At 31.2% G+C, this 18,805-nt stretch overlaps 2 protein-coding genes across 2 annotated transcripts; both read left to right on the top strand.

Moving 5' to 3' along the window:
• Nucleotides 1-1,613: 1,613 nt before the first annotated feature.
• Nucleotides 1,614-4,666, top strand: LOC107491127 (BAHD acyltransferase DCR). Its single transcript, XM_016111894.3, has 2 exons — nucleotides 1,614-2,099; nucleotides 3,420-4,666. The coding sequence occupies exons 1-2, from the start codon at nucleotides 1,668-1,670 to the stop codon at nucleotides 4,308-4,310; spliced, it is 1,323 nt and encodes a 440-aa protein (XP_015967380.1). The 5' UTR covers nucleotides 1,614-1,667; the 3' UTR covers nucleotides 4,311-4,666.
• A 9,585-nt stretch (nucleotides 4,667-14,251) lies between these two features.
• LOC107491128 (uncharacterized) lies at nucleotides 14,252-17,640 on the top strand. Its single transcript, XM_016111895.3, has 2 exons — nucleotides 14,252-14,499; nucleotides 15,663-17,640. The coding sequence occupies exons 1-2, from the start codon at nucleotides 14,407-14,409 to the stop codon at nucleotides 17,004-17,006; spliced, it is 1,437 nt and encodes a 478-aa protein (XP_015967381.1). The 5' UTR covers nucleotides 14,252-14,406; the 3' UTR covers nucleotides 17,007-17,640.
• The last annotated feature ends 1,165 nt before the right edge of the window (nucleotides 17,641-18,805 follow it).

Here is an 18,805-nt window from a genome sequence, read left to right as displayed (position 1 = left end):
AACAAATTACAATTTGATCGATTCGATTTTAATTTGACCATAAATCCGAACGAAACTGATCCGTACTCACCCTAATAAAATTCAATCATTTACATAAGTATAGGTCAAATAATAACAATAAGATACAAAATAGTTTGAGGACAAATAGATGTGATACACATCATGATGATTAATAAAAATTTATGGGACTAATTTACCCCCTCATGCATGCATAAAATCTTAGACCAATTTAAGCATGGGTTAGGAAAAAAAATCACAATGAAAACAATATTCTCAAATGTCTTTATGTAGAAAACTGAAAACTTCTATTAAGCCATTAGTATTAGTGAGAAAATTAGGTTGGAAATTATTGATATATATACATGTTATAGACTTGTGGAAATGGACGGTAAACGCCTACAAATTAATAGAGTTTAATTTTGATTCACTGATAACGTAAAATATTTTACATAATAATATAATTATGTTTATTTTTTTATATGACTATTTATACGATTAATATAAAAATTAATTTTTTTTGATATAATATTACGTAATTAAATATATATAAAATTATTTTACACTGAAAATGAATTAAAATTAAATTTTAATTAATAAAACAGCTGAAAGGATCCTTAACAGAACAGACGGCGTGTTTTAATATTCGGCAAGAATGATACAAAAAAAGACAAGTATCTACAACCTAAGCTGGACCATTAAAAGGTTAACATGAAAGTCATCAGATAACAATGACTTTGAGGATGTGTATTGTGACCTTATAATTAGTCTCACAAGTCACAACAATAACTAACATTATAACCACATCCCTTTTCTTTCTTTCTACTTTTTAATCTATCCAACGGACACAAATTTGTTTAACAAAGATGTTACCTGTATAAAAAATAGCCATGATGTATTTATATATAAATAAATATGTTGTAATAAAGTTTATTCTTTTAACATTTGATAGCATTGAATAATGGATCATTTATCATTAAGTTAAAAAGCTGTTACTATATCTATTCATTTTGTATAATGTTTATACTCTTTTAATATAAAAAAAATTGTGCTAATTTAATATATAAGTCACTATCACTACACAAAACATTTATTTATCCTTTAAAAATCCAATTCCAAAAGAATTGGGGAAGCATGTTCATGTGCTCAGAGCAAATGCATACTTCCAAATTTGAAGATCAAAGTACATATTTGAAGTGTGACATATGAAATGGACCTACATACATAGATTTACGGTAAAAATTCAGGTGAAGTCGACTTCACGTGAAGTTGATATCTGAGAGTTGTTAGATGAAAATTTAGTCAAATCAGTCAAATCATCTAATGACTCTCAGATATCAACTTCACTTGAAGTGGATTGCACCTGAGTTTCCACCTAGATTTATAGCTTTAGATGCTTTGATTTTAGGCATCATTAGGCATAAAAAATGTAACAATTTCTAAAACTTTTACTTAAAAGAAAAAATTAAATTACTACCTCCTACCAAAGCTAACAGAGTAAAGGGCTCATTAATTGGTCACAACCACTTCCATGGATTCCATAAATGCTATCCAACAACATCACTCAAATGCAGTTGTCTATAAAAATCAAAATTCACTCTAACACACACACATCAAATAAAATTGTTACTTCAAATTTTATTTATTTATTTATTTTTATCATTGTGAAAATGGCAGCAGAGTCTCTGAATCTGAAGATGACAGGTAAGAGCCATGTGAAGGCAAAGAAGAACATTGGAAGAAAAGAGTATCAACTTGTGACCTTTGATCTTCCATACTTAGCATTTTACTACAACCAGAAGCTGCTGTTTTATAAAGGGAATGACTTTGAAGGAATGGTGGAGAAGGTGAAAGAGGGTCTAAGTGTGGTTCTTGAGGAGTTTCATCAGCTAGCAGGGAAGATAGGAAAAGATGAAGAAGGAGTGTTCAGAGTGGAATATGATGATGAAATGGAAGGTGTTGAAGTAACTGAGGCTGTTGCTGAGGATGTTGGTGTTGAAGATCTTGCTGTTTCTGAGAGTAGCAGTTCCTTGATGGAACTTGTTCCTTACAATGGTATCTTGAATTTAGAAGGCATGCATAGGCCTTTGCTTGCAATTCAGGTAACTTTTTTCTTTTCTTTTTGCATCTTCAATAAGGTAACTTCTTAAGAGTTTGATTTTGATGCACTGACACAAAGTCGAGCAATCACATCCATTCTTTTAAATAACGTGAAAGGTGAAATATAGTTATTTTTATTAATGTGATATTATGTGATTGAATGCGTATGTAAAATAGTTTTATATTGCCAGTGCATCAAAATTAAATTCAAATTTTTATTTATATTTTTTTATTAGGGTACTATGATTTAAGAGGATAATTGTCATATTAATTTCAACGGAATGAACTTTGTAGGGTAGGAGAAGTTTCTTACTAATCATTTGTATGAGATATTATATAAATTTGGTTATCTTATGTCATAAAGATATATTTTAAGAATATAATAATATTATTTTTTTAATTTTTTATGTATTTAATATACTAAAAATGTTAAAAGGATTATTTTTTTAATAATTTTTAGTAAAATATTTCTTTATGTATTTTTAACATGTGTCTTTAAAAGAAGGATTTTATTTGGATATAGCTTCATAATGCAACATAATACACATATTTTACACCATTTTTAAAAGGTGATGATAGATGTACTTGTTTTATGTTATAACTTATAAGGTAAATTGATTAAGACTTTAGTTATGAGATTGTAGGTTAACTTAGTTATATAATGCAAATTAGTTAGTCTCTCTTATATCCTACTTAGCTTAGCAAGTTGGCAAAACAAGAATGAGTAGGCTATTTAATAGGATTATTAATGAGTTGAAAACTGGAAACAGCTTCTTCTTCCCTTTCATTTGGTTGAATTTTAGAATGGTCCTAGTAACAGATATATTAATGGACCCAATCCAAGGCAACTGAACTCAACTACCACATTTAGTGACTTGCATGCTGCATTGCATGTGATATAGTAACAATACACCTTCCTAAATGTTTTCTTAAATTAGTAATTTTTTTTTTCAACTTTTGAGTGTATAATAACATACAATTACATGGAAATGAAACTCCCTTAATCATAAGTGCTTAAACACTTATTTCCCAAAATACAGGTTTTAAGTTTATCTTGATAAATGTTTTCATAAATTAAAGGGTCAGGTTTGGGACCATTGCCTTTGCTATCTCTAACTTTTCATTGTGGTAATAAATAGAACCATGTCACATTCAATACAAAGGTAAGGTGTAGGTAGTCTAATAAATTGAAAGTTTTAAGCTCTAAAGATAAGGCATGGTGAAAAATCACCCCATGTTACCCTATTTTGAAATTACCTTTATACTAAATTTAATTTATGTGGAAAATATTTAAGAGATTTTTTTTTTTGTGTTGTGAACAGCTGACCAAACTGAAAGATGGGCTTGCAATGGGCTGTGCCTTCAACCATGCAGTCCTTGATGGGACTTCCACGTGGCAATTCATGAGTTCATGGGCCGAGATCTGCAGCGGCGCACCGTCAACAGTAGCCCCACCCTTCCTTGACCGGACCAAGGCCCGAAACACCCGGGTGAAGCTTGACCTCTCATTGCCTGAGCCCAACGGGCCGACATCCGATAAAGAGGAAAAGCCCAAGCCCAAGCCCAAATTAAGAGAAAAGATCTTCAAATTTTCCGAGTCTGCCATCGACAAGATCAAGTCAACGGTCAACGAAAACCCACCATCGGACGGCTCAAAGGCATTCTCAACATTCCAAGCTCTCTCGGCCCATGTTTGGCGCCACATAACCCTGGCCCGTAACCTAAAGCCCGAAGACTACACAGTCTTTACCGTATTCGTAGATTGTAGAAAACGGATCGACCCACCAATGCCAGAGGCCTATTTTGGAAACCTTATCCAAGCCATATTCACGGTGACAGCAGGTGGGCTTCTGTTGGCCCATCCACCACAATTTGGAGCATCATTGATCCAAAAAGCAATTGAAGCCCACAATGGTAAGGCAATTGATGAGAGAAACAAAGAGTGGGAGAGTGCACCAAAAATTTTTGAATTCAAGGATGCTGGAGTGAATTGTGTGGCTGTGGGAAGCTCTCCTAGGTTTAAAGTTTATGACATTGATTTTGGTTGGGAGAAGCCTGAAAATGTGAGGAGTGGAACCAATAACAAGTTTGATGGTATGATTTATTTGTATCCCGGCAAGAGTGGTGGTAGGAGCATTGATGTTGAGTTGACTTTGGACCCTCATGCTATGGAGATTTTGGAGAAAGACAAAGACTTCCTTCTTGAGGTTTAACATTTTCATTCCCAACTCTTTCCAATAAATTAAAATTAGGTGATTATTGCTATTCGGTAGTTATTCACTTGAAGATCCATGTTTTCAGGTAAAAATAATAGATAAGAAATTGACATATGTATGTCAAATTATTTAATGCAATTCTTATCTATATTTTTACATGAAAATATTGTTTTTATATGAATAGTTACCTTGTTATTATCTATACTAATGTCATGTAATTTTCAATTTTTATTATGATTGTGGGTTTTTCGTTCTTAGTAATTAACCATGTATGGTTATGGATATGATTATTGGTTATTGTTATTGTTATGGTCATGGTTATTGATTGAATGCATATATAAAATAAGTAATTAGTTCCTATGGTTTTCATTTTTATCTGAATACTTTTGGTCTTTATACACATATATATATATTCACCATCTTAATTTCCACCGAAATTTGGGTACGTGGAATTTCAATAAGATCGCCCCACATGAACTTTGAATGAGATAACTTTGACTTCAATCCAAATATATAATGTTACCATATTATTAATTTCTTCGAAATTTCTAGTTAAAATTTAATGAGACATTATTAGACCACATATTTTCTCCAACCCTTCATAATAGATTCGCTCGTACGTACTATCACCAATCATGTTGAATACAATAGAGAAAAATGATGGATTAAATTAAATAATAAAAATATTTGATAACTAAAAAAATTAATAAAAATAGTTAGAATTTATTTTATTTAATATTTATTAATTATTGCTAGAATTAATAATTGTTAGATAAAGTAAGTTTTGATTTATTTTTTTATTTTTTAATATTACCGATTAAATAAATATATGCGGCGGTTTCCAGTTTCTAGTTTCGGTGATGACTGATGAGTGACATAAAATCGGTGCATGTGGCCATTAAATAGTAGTTTAATTTCACACACACTTGTAAGGTAGTATAAGTTGAGGGAACATATGATTCAAAAAAATGGTTGACAACTCGAGATGCATGACAACACCTAAACATAGATCTATCATATATGTGGATGAATACACATGAACAAGATAAATTTTTGGGTAGTGCTAGGGAGTCAATGGCCTAAGTGTATAATGTGTACAATGGACTAAATCTTTGGTCTATGAATAAAATAAACATCACCCACACTATCCAGAATAACCATCCGAATATCAGGGATAATAAACATCTCATGTCATAAAATCACAGATCCTAAAAACTTAAGTTAATTTTGGAGTTCACCAAGGATCAAACCCTTGATCTTTCAGATCTAGAACTCTAATACCATGTCATGAACCTACTCATCCCAAAAGCGTAACCTGACAGGATAATGTAACACTAATAGTCATATCTCTAATACTTCCTAAACTTCCATTGTACACATTGTACGCTTAGACCATTGGCTCCCTATACTTTTCCTAAATTTTCTTAGGGTTAATTAAGTGACCAAATTCATGTTGTCTTATAATTAAGCAATTATATAGTTGGTGAAGTCTTAATTATTTATTTTGCTTAGTTTATTTATTTATTTTTATGTTTTAGTCACTGGTCAGTTGAAGCTTAGTTGTTGTTGTTAGTTTTTTTTTTTTTTTACAATTTTGGGCCTATTACATGCTTTTTCTTTCTGTGGAGTAACACATAAAATAAAATCCTAGCTTGGTCCAACCCTTTCTTCAAATCTTCATATCTCGTATCATCTCTCATTTTTTATTTTTTTTTTATTACTGTGACCAAAAATTCCGACCACAAAATACAAAAATTCATATCGCTTCCGAGAAAACGCATAACTGATAATCTACTCAATTATTCATATTTTATTAAAAAAAATTGTTATTATGTGTATATAAATTGTAGAGTACCATGCCACTTAGGATTGATAATTGAGCTTGAATAATTAGACGATGTCTTACATCTCTCATATATATGCAGTTTAGAGAACAAAATTCTATGTTATTAGCTTCTTATTATGGGACAGACAAGGAGAAAAAAAAAATAAAAAGAAAAAATCAAAATAAAAAAATGATCTAAGGGAGATCTAATTTTGCTTGTTCTTATATAAAACGAATTTATTCAATAGTATCGCTGGATTATTTGGCAGGCTAAGGGTTAATAATCTGCACGAATTTAAATTTTACTTAAAAATTTATTATTGACTAATAAATTGTTGTATACACAAAATATAATTAGAATTTTTGATACTTATTTAATCAGACGAGTAAACTAACCACTTAACCAATTCAAAATTAACTAGAGAATAGTCTAGACAAGCATAATTCTAATATTATTATTGTTTATATTCCAGTCGATAGAAATCTGTCCATATATTTAGTACTTGACCATATCTTAAATAAAATTAAATAAAATTGTCTCTAAATAAAGATAATACTTTAAGATAAAAAGTAGTATGATTATCCATATAAAAATATATATTTAGTACTTAACCATATCTTAAATAAAATTGTCTCTAAATAAAGATAATACTTTAAAATAAAAAATAGTATGATTATCCACATAAAAATATCAAATTATTTATAATTATATAATTTATCATTTTACATACATAAAGATATTTTTATATGAATAGTCATCTTAAATAATTTATAGACGAATGTATTTAAGTCATGCTTTTATCAATCATCCAAAAATATGATGTCTATGAATTAAAAGAATTATTTGCCAACATATTTGTGGCAGAATTGCTGCATCAAATAGCTACTAATTTGTTTTAGACCCTTCGTTTTGAAATATAGCTTTGAAGATAAGCTGTTGTCAAACAAAAAGCAAGTATATATGAGTGGTGCATTTTATCCATAAAGGACACCAAAAAGAGCCTACATATATATAAAGGAGAATCATCATCCTTCTTTTTGAAATCAAATCTTTTCATATAATTTTTTGCCTATTAATTAAATAAAATATGTATGTAGATTAACCACCACACTTATTATTTGTTAATATTGGGAACATGTGGTTTGCTGGGTTAACTTTTGAGTGGTGGGACACTGAACCACACAAAACCAATCTCATATATGCATGATGAGGGGTCACCTTTGTCAAATATCAACTAGTACTTCCACCTCCTAATGGAACCCACTAATGTATAATATAGAGTGCTTTTTATTTTATTTTTTCATTATTAAAATACTCATCTCATAAGTTAATCTTTTTATATAATAGTTAGTTAAAGAACATTATTTAAATCTAATTTAATTCAAACCTATTTTCTTTTTCTTTTTTCAACAAAAAGTTACAAATTACCCTTTAAAAAAAGACTATATTAGTTCCAAAAATTTATACAAATATATGAAAAGTGACTCTTTCTAAAATAATTGAAACAAGTCCACCATAAAACAATGAATTACTTAATTATCTGAGTAAATAAAATTATTCTAAAATAAAATTACACTTTAATTTTAATGTAAATATAGTTACTATAGTGTTTGAGCCTATACAAAAACCTTTTTATGATTATTTCAATTATTTCAACCAGGTAAACTAATTAATTAATGGGTACCCAATCACAATTGTTACTATTATCCTTTTCATTTTAGAATTAATATATTATGTATATATCAAAATCAGTTATTAGTATAAAATATATATTAGAATATAAATATATACATATTATTAAAAATAAATTAAATTACATATATATTTAGATATAAATATATTAATAATTAATTTTAATAATTAATATTAGTACACAAATACCATTTTTAAATATATCTTTGAGTTGATTATCTACCTATATGAATAACTAAAGTAATGCTAATTTCATAATAACGACCACATGGAAATCTACCAACTCCTAATAATAATATAGATGCTGTAATAGTCAAATTAATTTTACTCGAATATTAATTATAGGTTCAATTATTATAGGATTCGACGTTTGTGAAACCAGGTTATTAAAAAGTGGCTTTTTTTTAATTAAGTTACTAGTAATAAAAAGTTGCTTTTGGTGAATGTGAGAGAGAGTGGGAAAAGAAGAGAGAAAGGGAGTGTTGGAAAGGAAGGAAAGGAAGGAAAGTGAAGTAATATTAAGTGTTTTAAAAGAGAGGTGCTTATTAGGGTTATGGAATGTCGCAATCTCTTTCAAACTCACACACACAAACACATAAGATTTAAGCACGAAAATTCATTCACATTCACATATGTCACCAAAGTGCGAGTAATGGATCAGCACACGTGCACATAAAGTTTCCCTTCCACAAAATAATTCATCAACCTATCTTTTTCTTTCTTCCCCCTAGCTATAGCTATCATTTTTAAAATTGAATAAAACAAGTTAGTATTTTGAAGGATTAAAATACTACACTCTCTTTTAGGAAGTAAGTTTCAATCATTATTAACATTTCTATACGAATTTTCAGATTTTTAATGTGTTAAAATTTTTTAATAAATGTCCTAAGGATATTAAAAAGTGGCTTTTAAAGAAAATAAAAAATATGATAAATATTAGAATGTGTGTTGAGTTGAATTTTTATTTTCTATCTTTATCTTAGGTATCTTTTGTTTTTAGAATTATTAAAAAAAATATTTTTACTTTTTATTTTTATTTAAAAATTTCTAAAAGCAAAAATTATTAAAAATAAAAATACAAATCAAATATAGTCTTAATTTTTTAAATTTCTATGTATTAAATGAACACATTAAAAAAATCAATTTTTTATTCATATAGTCTTTAATCAATGTTCTTAATGTACTTTTAACTGAATTCTTAAAAATTATTAATTTAAAAAAATAAGAATTTAACTAGAGTAAGATATTTATTTTGAATTTAATTTTAATATACTGTCATTATAAAATAACTTTACATGTATATTTAATTATGTAATGTCATATCATAAAAAATAATTATTATTTTTTTAATTGTATGGATAATCATCCAAAAGACAAGATGTGATTATAATATACAACTACATAAAACGTTTTATACTGTTTGTCAAATTTAAAAAATTTATGTCTAATTAAAATGATGATAAAATATTATTAAAATATTTATTAAAAAATTATTAAATTGTTATTTGCTTCCAATAGTTTATTTGATGTGTTTGTTAGTGTGCAGGAAGATGAAATTAATTTTCTATTAGGCCAAAAAGCTAGAGCAGCCTACTTTGATTAATGAATTAATTTAGTTTTGTGCAAAATTAATTTAAATATAAAGTGGTTGAACTTTGAGATTCAGACAAGCCCAAATCACAAGCCCATTTTGATAAAACAAAAGAATGAAGAAAATGACCTAAGAGTTTCTAGAATGTTTTGGCCACTTTGGTAACTTGAAGTTGAAATTTTAAATTGGTTGAATCACATTAAAAGATCCATACGTTATTCTATGCATTGGTTACACTCAAATTTCAATTTAGTTAAATGCATGCATAAGTAACCGAAACTCAAAATTAAATTGAGTTTAATAGTGCATTGAAAGTTTTGTCTCTTCTCTCTCCTCTCTCTCTTTACATTCGATCATGTCAATCAGAGAAAAGAAGATTGAAGAAGTTATCAGAAGAAAAAATAGTCACACTGAAGCCTATGGAAGAAAGGCTATGAAGAAGGAAGATCTAAAGTAAGGCATGGCAAGATCTTTGCCATTGAAGGTAAGATTTTGAAGAAGAGCTTCAAGATCTTTCATACCAAAAAAAGAAAGGATCTGCCTCTATCAGAGAAGAAGATTTCAGTTGCAAAAGATCATTTCTATTTTTGTTCATCAAAGAAAGAAGATAGCCTCTAGAACTACGCATAGGAAGAAGCAAAAATGAAAGGAAAGAAGCGGCTCTGGGTCAGAAGATTATCAAGGGTCCGAATCCTTTTTTGGAGTCAAAGACAAGATCAAAGATTCAGATTGAATGATCTTGATGAAAAGGGTTGAAAGAGGTACATGCATGTTGGTTTTGGGTTTTCTCTCTCTCTTCTTTCTGTCCGAATCGTGCTTTTGGTTGGAGAAGAAGTTATTTGGTTGAACCGGTTTCAACCTTGGAAGCTTCCCCTTCTATATTAAGGGTGAACGGCCAAGGGTTGAGATCAAGGAGAGAAGGTGAAAAAACACAGAATTCTCATAGCTACCTGAGCTTCCCGAGTTGTTCTCCTTCAATGGTGTTCATTTTGTTTTCTTTTTCTTAGTATTGTCTGTCTGAGTCTCATGGTAAAAAGCAAGTATGGTGATGTTTGTAAGAAAAAGCCAGTGAGAGAAAAAAGACAGTGAGTAATATTAGAGAAAAAGTCACAGATGTTTCAGAGTTTCTTTGTACATTTGTATGTTGTGTTTTATGATCCTGTGGGAAATTTTCTTACAAATTGGGTTAGCACTTTACAGTTAAAAGCTAGGTTTTGAGTTATAGTCAAATTCAGATTGGGTGTAGAATTTGGATTTGTCCTAGATAGAAATGGATAGTTCATAGGGAGAAATTGGTGTTTGCAATGTTGTGATAACATAGTGAAATTCCATCATTATTGTTATGGAGACTAGATGTAGGTCACATTGCACCTAGTGGCTGAACCAAGATATATCAGGTGTTAATTCTTCTTCCATACTCACACAAAAACAAAAATATCTCTCAACTCGACACGAGACAAAATAAAAGTGTCTCTCAACTCAACACGAGACAAAAAGCAGAAATATATCCTGAAGTTCCTTTAAAAGTCAGAAATTAATATTTAGTAAAAAATGGCTAAAATTTAACTCATTTTCTCTTAGCCACCGGTTATTATCACTGTTAGTACTTTAAAATTAAACACATTTATCTTAAAATTAATGATACTAAATATATTATTATAAAAAATATAAAAAAGGTTTTATACTTCAATATGTATATCGTATAAAACTTATAATTTTTTATATTTTTACATAAACAGGATTTTCTATTGTTAAGTGTTAACCAAAAAATATTTTTTAAAAAACAAAAAAATATTTATCTAGCCTATTTATTTTAGTACAAAATCAGAAAACTGCTATATAATAAGAATTTGGCTGTTGTAAAAAGAAAATTTTATATATAAAGTAAAAAGAACAAAAATTGACAAACTATTTAATTTTAACGTAAAAATCTATTAGAGGTAAATTTTACAAAATAATTTATTAATAAAAATAAGAGTAAATATTTTTTTTATCTTTAACTATTTATCTCATAGAAATTATTGCGCCTCCTAACAATTATAAAAACATAAATCGATTTTTATCCACTTTTGTATTTGTTCAATCTCGTTCCTGAGACCTATTGATAGCAGGTAATTGTGTCTACGTGGCTTTATCTCCTTTGTAATAAGGATAAATTGTCTCCTGAGCCCTCAATCAATAGGGACAAATCACACCCTGAATCTCTCAAACATCTTCCTCCTCCGCTTCACTGACTCTTTCTGTGTCGCTGCCTCCTCCCTCTCTCTCTTCTTCTCCCTCTTCTCCATGACTTCTCTCAACTCCAAAACCGTAACTTCCAACACTCCCAATCCGTCTCACTTCATCTCCCGAATTATCATCAATATCATCACCACCACAATCATCATCAAAATCACCATATTTATTTCTCCTCATTCTCATCATAATCATTATCGTCATCAATAATATTATCAACATAATCTAAAAATTCAAAAACAGAAAATATAATCACATTAAATAAGTATTTTGGACATTTAGAAGAAAAAAAAGCATTTATTTTTCGAAAAAATTACCAGAAAATAAAGACTAAAAAAAAGTAAAGTTTGAATGTTAAAATAAATGAAACTCGTGATGTTGTGGCGATGGTGGTAGTAATGAGTAATGAAGAGAAATAAGAAAGTAAAAAAATGCAAAGAGGAAAGAAAGGGAGGAGAGGAGGGAGATGGAGGAGTGTGAGTGCGGTGGCGATGGAGAAGAAGGAGGAAAGGAGGAAAAAAGAGTTGCGGAGGAGGGAGATAGTTAAAGAGTTTAAGGAGCGATCTGTTCCTATTATAAAAGAGTAAAGCTAGGGAACCAAAAGCATATCAGCCAAAATCCAGCCAAATACCTTTGGATGAATTCAAAATTTCTACGAGTTAATATATATGGATGTTTCTTCTACTAAGTATCAGAATGTTTCTTTTTCATATTAAATGGATGTTCTTTTATATATTTTTTGAATTTGTGATTGTTAGAATTGGATAAGTTAATGTGAGAGAAAAGAAGAAAGTTTTTATAGGTCTTAATTAGGTTTACTTAATCAATTTAAAATTTTTTATAATTTTAAATTTAAAAAATTAAAATTAATTAATTATTAATATAAATTAATGTAGTTTTGTTTAGTTTTTGGCTGATAAGCTTTTGGTTCCTTATATTTTTCCATTATAAAAAAGATGTTGCTTGACATATCAGCGTTATCCTGTTGTTAACCAGTTTTAGGAGCTAAATTGAACAAATATGAAAATAAATAAGACCGATTTATATTTTTATAATTATTAAAGAGCCTAATGTCTATCGAATAAATGATTAAAGACCGGAAAGGATTTTTATTCTAAAAATAATTAATCTCCCACTTTCTATAAACATATATGATTGCTAAGAAATGTCTACAGTCTACAATTTGTACTCCACAGCTATTCGTCAGAGATTCTAATGATTAGATCAACGTCTGAAATAGGGTCAAAAATATCAGATTGGTCAACTGATTGTACGTTCTTGATTCGTCTAATGACGAGTTCTACCAGTAAGCATGTGGTCCTATACGCACTCAATTAGCACCATATGAGGGTCACGTGAACGCTCTGAATAAAGGTAACATAAGCTGTTAAAAGCATTGAGGAAGGAATGAAATGAATAACCCATGCAATGAATCACGAGTATCTCACCCTCTTATTAGTTATTACTTATTACACCCCCGTTATTTTTAACCTGGTGGCAAAATAGTAATTTTACCTGTACAAGGATAGGCACTTGTGTCAATTCACCACAATCTATCACATACATTTCACTATTTCAGAGCCTGCGCTGTCATCATTATTTTATAATCTAAATCCTTAGCTTGCTAAGCTAGATCTCAATTATTAAGAAATCCTTGTATGAAACATAGTGGTACCACTATAACAATAGTAATAATTAATTATTATTACTATTATTACTTTTCTTTATGTGAATACAATTTAGCACATATAGATGACTTTTTTTTTTTCTTTTCTCTAAGATGGAAACTTATTTGGGCTTTTAAACGTAGTCTGAAATTAGGATAAGTTCACTTTTAAAGTTGGATAAAACATTATATATTATGATTCATTTTTTATTTATTTAAACATTCTCCTGAAAAAAATAGTTATAATTATGTCATACAAAGGAAAAAAAAAGGGCCGTAGCTTGATCAATATTATGAGCATTATTGTTGTTGTGATGATCATATCATTGTTAAATTATTCAACAACAACACCGGTTATTATCTTGTCAATTCTTTAAAAAGATAGCTCTAATTATACGCAACTATATGTATAAATAATCATTTAGCCTAATATTGAGATTATATAGTATTCATATTTATATTAATTTTTATGCTGTGCTTTATATTTGTTAACTATATATAATTAATATGTAAGTAAAAAATATATTCAATTAAGATTTTCTAAAAATTTAATGGCTTATATTTTTTTTAAAAGGATTAAAATACTAAATTAAGAAGAAGAGATAATTTGGTATTTTAATATTTAAATTCTCAAATATAGAAGCTAAAATTTTCGCTCCTCATGTGTAATAAAGTTACAACGTAGAGGAAAATAAGGAGAATGAAAAATGAAGTAGTTTACCATTTACATTTATCACCATCATCTAATAAAGCTCTTCTTTAAGAAAAACAACATAAAAGTAAGAATTATACCTTTTTATGATTTTCATAAAATAGAAATTTGATCAACAGAATCGCAAAATAGTTGTATGATAATTAATTATTAATTAAAGACGTATAAATTAATTTTTTTTAGAAAAATGATAAATAATAATAATAATAATTTCTAATTCTCTTTCTCTCTCTCTCTCTCTCTCTCTCTCTCTCTCATCCATTTTTCTATTTTCCAAATCCATGATTGCCTCTCGCCGGAACCTCCTCTCTCCGTCGTCACTTCTCCAGCTCCGGTGACCGTACCACCACCTTCCTCCGTGCATATCTGCCATGGGAAGCCTCAACAACAGCGTAGACACCGTGAACGCCGCCGCAACCGCCATCGTCACCGCAGAATCCAGAGTCCAACCAACTACCATACCGGTCGGTTTCTCTCTCCTCTTTCTCTCTCTCTCTCTCTCTCTCTCTGAAACATTCCTGTGCACGTGTGCCTGTTTTCTGGCGCCATCGCTTCGCTTTTCGATGCTCTGTTTCGTTACTGTGATACAGCTTCGCGAAGAATGACAGAAAATCAATGAGATCTTGTGTTTTGTGCTTCGTTTATTTATTTAATTAATTAATTTTATTTTTTATTTTTGTTAAATCTACTTTTTATTTATTTATTTATTTTTTATAGCGATGAACTTCTGGTCTAGCTATAGTCTTTATTTGACTCAAGTTATGGTAGCGTTGAAAAGTTTGAATCACTTTTTTGCATTCTTTAAACATTTCTTACTGTTCCGTTTTGGAAAAGTTTGTGAGGATGGATCTTAGATTTGCGTTGTTTTTTTTTGCTCGCGTTTCCGTTTTTGTTCCTGTTATTATAACGCATAAGATTGCAGGTGATGAATTGAGTGTTGTGCGATGGATTCAACTATATATCAGATATTCAGATGCTTAATTGTTTTCTTAGTTATTAAGTAGTCAGAATAAGAAAGAACCTTTTAAAGAAGATTTGATATGATGAATATATTCCATGGACTCTGTTACTGCTTGCTATTGATGATTTTTGTTATGAGTCGTTACACAGTCACACGGATCTAATGTGAGTAAAACGTGGATGACTAATTCAACGGAGATATCGATCTTATGATTAGGGCCTTTTTTAGCTTGACTTTAGGGAACACAGCATTTGATTAAAGCTCATCAACTTTTTAGAAAACATTTGGAAATATATTATTAAGATAGCGCCATCATTTGCTGATAATTCCTTTTTTCCTTTCAAGGCTTCACGAGATAGTTTTCCTGAAGCTATTGATTTTCTTTACGCATCTGGTGTATAATAATGTTCCTTTTTATACTATCTAAAGAGTAAAGCACAAATTTATTTGAGAATTGAGGTGCTTATTGATGTTTTGATGACTTGTGAAATGCCTTTATATTTGCAATATATTTGACGTAATAAGTTTATAGATTTCAAACTCAATTGATAGGAAAATTACAATAGATCAAGACATTAGAAATTTGGAAAAATTCCAGTGGAAGATGTTTAATGTTTTGGTCCTGCTTCTACATTTGATTTAGAATTGTTTCTTCACTAACTGCAGAAAAAACGTTGGGGAAGCTGGTGGAGCCTGTATTGGTGTTTTGGATCTACTCATAAAAGCAACAAGCGGATTGGTCATGCTGTCCTTGTTCCTGAACCTGTTGCACCAGCAGGTCCAGCTGCTACTGTGCCGCCAAATCCTTCAACCACCATTGTAATGCCATTCATTGTCCCTCCATCTTCTCCTGCATCTTTTCTCCAATCTGATCCACCTTCCGCTACTCATTCCCCGGCTGGATTGCTCTCTCTCACAGTCAATTCTTACTCATCTGGTGGACCTGCATCCATTTTTACCATAGGTCCTTACGCCTACGAGACACAATTAGTTTCACCCCCTGTATTTTCAAATTTTACAACTGAACCATCAACTGCTCCTTTTACTCCCCCACCTGAATCAGTGCAGATGACAACACCATCATCTCCTGAGGTTCCATTTGCTCAGTTGTTAGCGTCGTCACTTGACCGGGCTCGTAAAAATAATGGGATTCAAAAGTTTGCATTACACAATTATGAATTTCAGCCTTATCAACAACATCCTGGGAGCCCAGGTGGCCAACTCATATCACCTGGATCAGCAATTTCAACTTCCGGAACCTGTACTCCTTACCCCGAGAAACGCCCAACTCTTGAGTTCTACAAGGGAGAATCACCAAGGATATTGGGCTTTGAACACTTCTCTTCTCGAAAATGGAGTTCAAGGGTGGGTTCTGGATCCTTGACACCAGATGGTACAGGGCAAGGTTCAAGATTAGGTTCGGGATCTTTGACACCTGATGGTGCGGGTCTGGCCTCAAGACTTGGATCTGGATGTGCAACACCTGATGGTTTGGGGCAGGATTCAAGGTTGGGTTCTGGCTCTTTGACCCCTGATAGTGCTGGACCAACCACTAAATGCAGCATCTATGTGCAAAACCAGATTTCCGAGGTAGCATCCGTTGCAAACTCAGAGAATGTACATCAAAGTAATGCACCATTAGTTGATCACAGAGTCTCATTTGAACTAACCGGAGAAGAAATCGCAAGATGCCTTGCCAATAAAACAGGTGCATTGCTTCGAAATGTGTCTCAGTCTTCACAGGGTATACTAGCCAAAGAAACCATTGACAGAGAAAGCATACAAAAAGACAGCATTAGTTGTTGTGATGTGTGTTCAGGGAAAACGAACTATAACCCCAACAGTCCTCTAGGAGAAGAACGGCAGTGCTGTCAGAAGCATCAATCCGTTAATTCTTCCAAAGAATTCAATTTTGACAACAGGAAAGGTGATGTTTCTGCTAATGCTGCCAAGGAAGGTAGATCAGCCAACAGCTGGGCTTTCTTCCCACTGTTACAACCAGAAATCTGAGGACTTAGTTAATTGCAGCATGACTTGACATGTATGATTCAAGACAAAAGGGATTTTTAATATCTATGCAGGACTTAGTTCGCTGAATCCATATCTGAGGACTTCGTTTCACAATGCAGTTGGTTCAGCCTTTGAGGAAATGGTGATAATTGGATGGGTGAGTGAGACACAGAAGAGGGAAAACCAAAAAAGAAAAACAAAACTAAAGTTGGTATTATTGTCCTTTAAGACCCAAGGGGAGCATAGTTGGTAGGTAGGGACCTAGTAGAAAGAATTCTAAATTCTCATAGATCATTGGTTATGGACATTTCCTCGTTTCAAGCATACAGAAATAGCAAAATACAGGTACTTCATGTTGTGAATTCTTGTATCATTCCACGTGCAATAATGAAATAGGTAACTTTTTTGTTGGCACTTGGATCATGGATATAACCTGCATATTTCTTTCGAATTTCTACTTTGATGCCTGCATCCTTTTCGTGCATTGGTGGTGGGGGCACTTTTCTAGGTTCTAGTAAGTGGGTTCCCCATGCATCTCTGTTTTCTCCACATGTTAACTTGTTACATGGATCTGTAATTATGTACTTATGTACCATTTAAATCAAGACTTATGTGATTTGAAGTTTGAACATAATATTTGTGGGAACACTCTGCTAATATACCTTCATCGACCATTAGATGAAATGTGAAACATTGGTATGTCGGCACAGTGTCCCAGAATGTTACATACTAATAACATTATAGCACAATCTGGTACAATCTGCCACTAACCGTAACATGGCCCCTAATGTATGAATGGGTTACTGAAAGACTGCAATGAAGTTGTGCTGTAGCTTGGTGGGTTCAATTCAATTCGTTATCTCATTTCATTTCAATTACAAAATACAAGGAGAAAAAAAGGTGACATTATCCGGTGAGAGTCAGAGTAATCATGGTGGGACCTATAAAATAGTTGTATGCAGTGCACTAATTAGTTGGGTTTGTCTGAGTTGTTTGGTTTGGCTTGTTGTCCTTCAGAGTCTCCCAATGGACAAAATGTTTCGCTTTCATTGCATGGACTTTAATGATAGGTGGGTGCCAGTTTCATTCACCCACCTGCACGATTAAACTTTTCCTTTGACCCTGTCTCTCTAGTCTCTACATTGCAAAATGCTTTTGATAAAATAGAAGATATTAATCTGGTGTACAACACAGAATAAATGAGGTTTTGTGGTAACATAAATTAACAGGCAATGTTATGGCTTATGATTAAGAAATAATCAAAATCATGGTGACGGATGAATGAGTAGTCAATTAATTAATCCAATATTCATTGGCCCTGATAATGTAGAAAATACCAATAGAAAATTTTTTTTTGGTTAACTAAAAAAAATACCAATAGAATTTCATCTTATCAGACACAGCCATAAGTCCATAACAGAGTAGTTTGCGTTAATGAGCTGTAGTTCAAGTGATAATAATAAATAAATCACCCTCCTTGTTCCTGGGGTTGTGGGTTTGAGTTTTTTTTTTCTTTCACTTTTTGGATGTGAGATTCATTACAGTACCCTCCAAAAACCAAAAACAAACAAGTAACTTAGTTTTAGGCCTTTAAATCTGCAATAATTGAATGGAGTTAGGTTCGTTCGGTCGTTCCAGTTGCACCGCTGAAAAATGACAAGGCTCTATCTATGATTCTATGTATAGAGTATAGTTGAATTGAAATTGAAATAATAATATATTGCACGTGTTTCCCTTGATCTCTCTCTAACTCTCTAAGTTATGAAATGAAAAATGTTGACCAATAAAAAACTCACTTA

Source organism: Arachis duranensis, chromosome 5 (genome assembly GCF_000817695.3).
Source record: "Arachis duranensis cultivar V14167 chromosome 5, aradu.V14167.gnm2.J7QH, whole genome shotgun sequence".
Lineage (NCBI taxonomy): Eukaryota > Viridiplantae > Streptophyta > Magnoliopsida > Fabales > Fabaceae > Arachis > Arachis duranensis.
Note: the sequence above shows the minus strand (reverse complement) of the source record. Positions and strands in the feature narration are given on the sequence as shown.

Coding starts and splice junctions, on each gene's coding strand:
- LOC107491127 (XM_016111894.3), top strand. CDS start 1,668: ATGGCAGCAGAGTCTCTGAATCTGAAGATGACAGGTAAGAGCCATGTG. Junction 2,100..3,419: donor GGCCTTTGCTTGCAATTCAG/GTAACTTTTTTC, acceptor TGTTGTGAACAG/CTGACCAAACTGAAAGATGG.
- LOC107491128 (XM_016111895.3), top strand. CDS start 14,407: ATGGGAAGCCTCAACAACAGCGTAGACACCGTGAACGCCGCCGCAACC. Junction 14,500..15,662: donor TCCAACCAACTACCATACCG/GTCGGTTTCTCT, acceptor CACTAACTGCAG/AAAAAACGTTGGGGAAGCTG.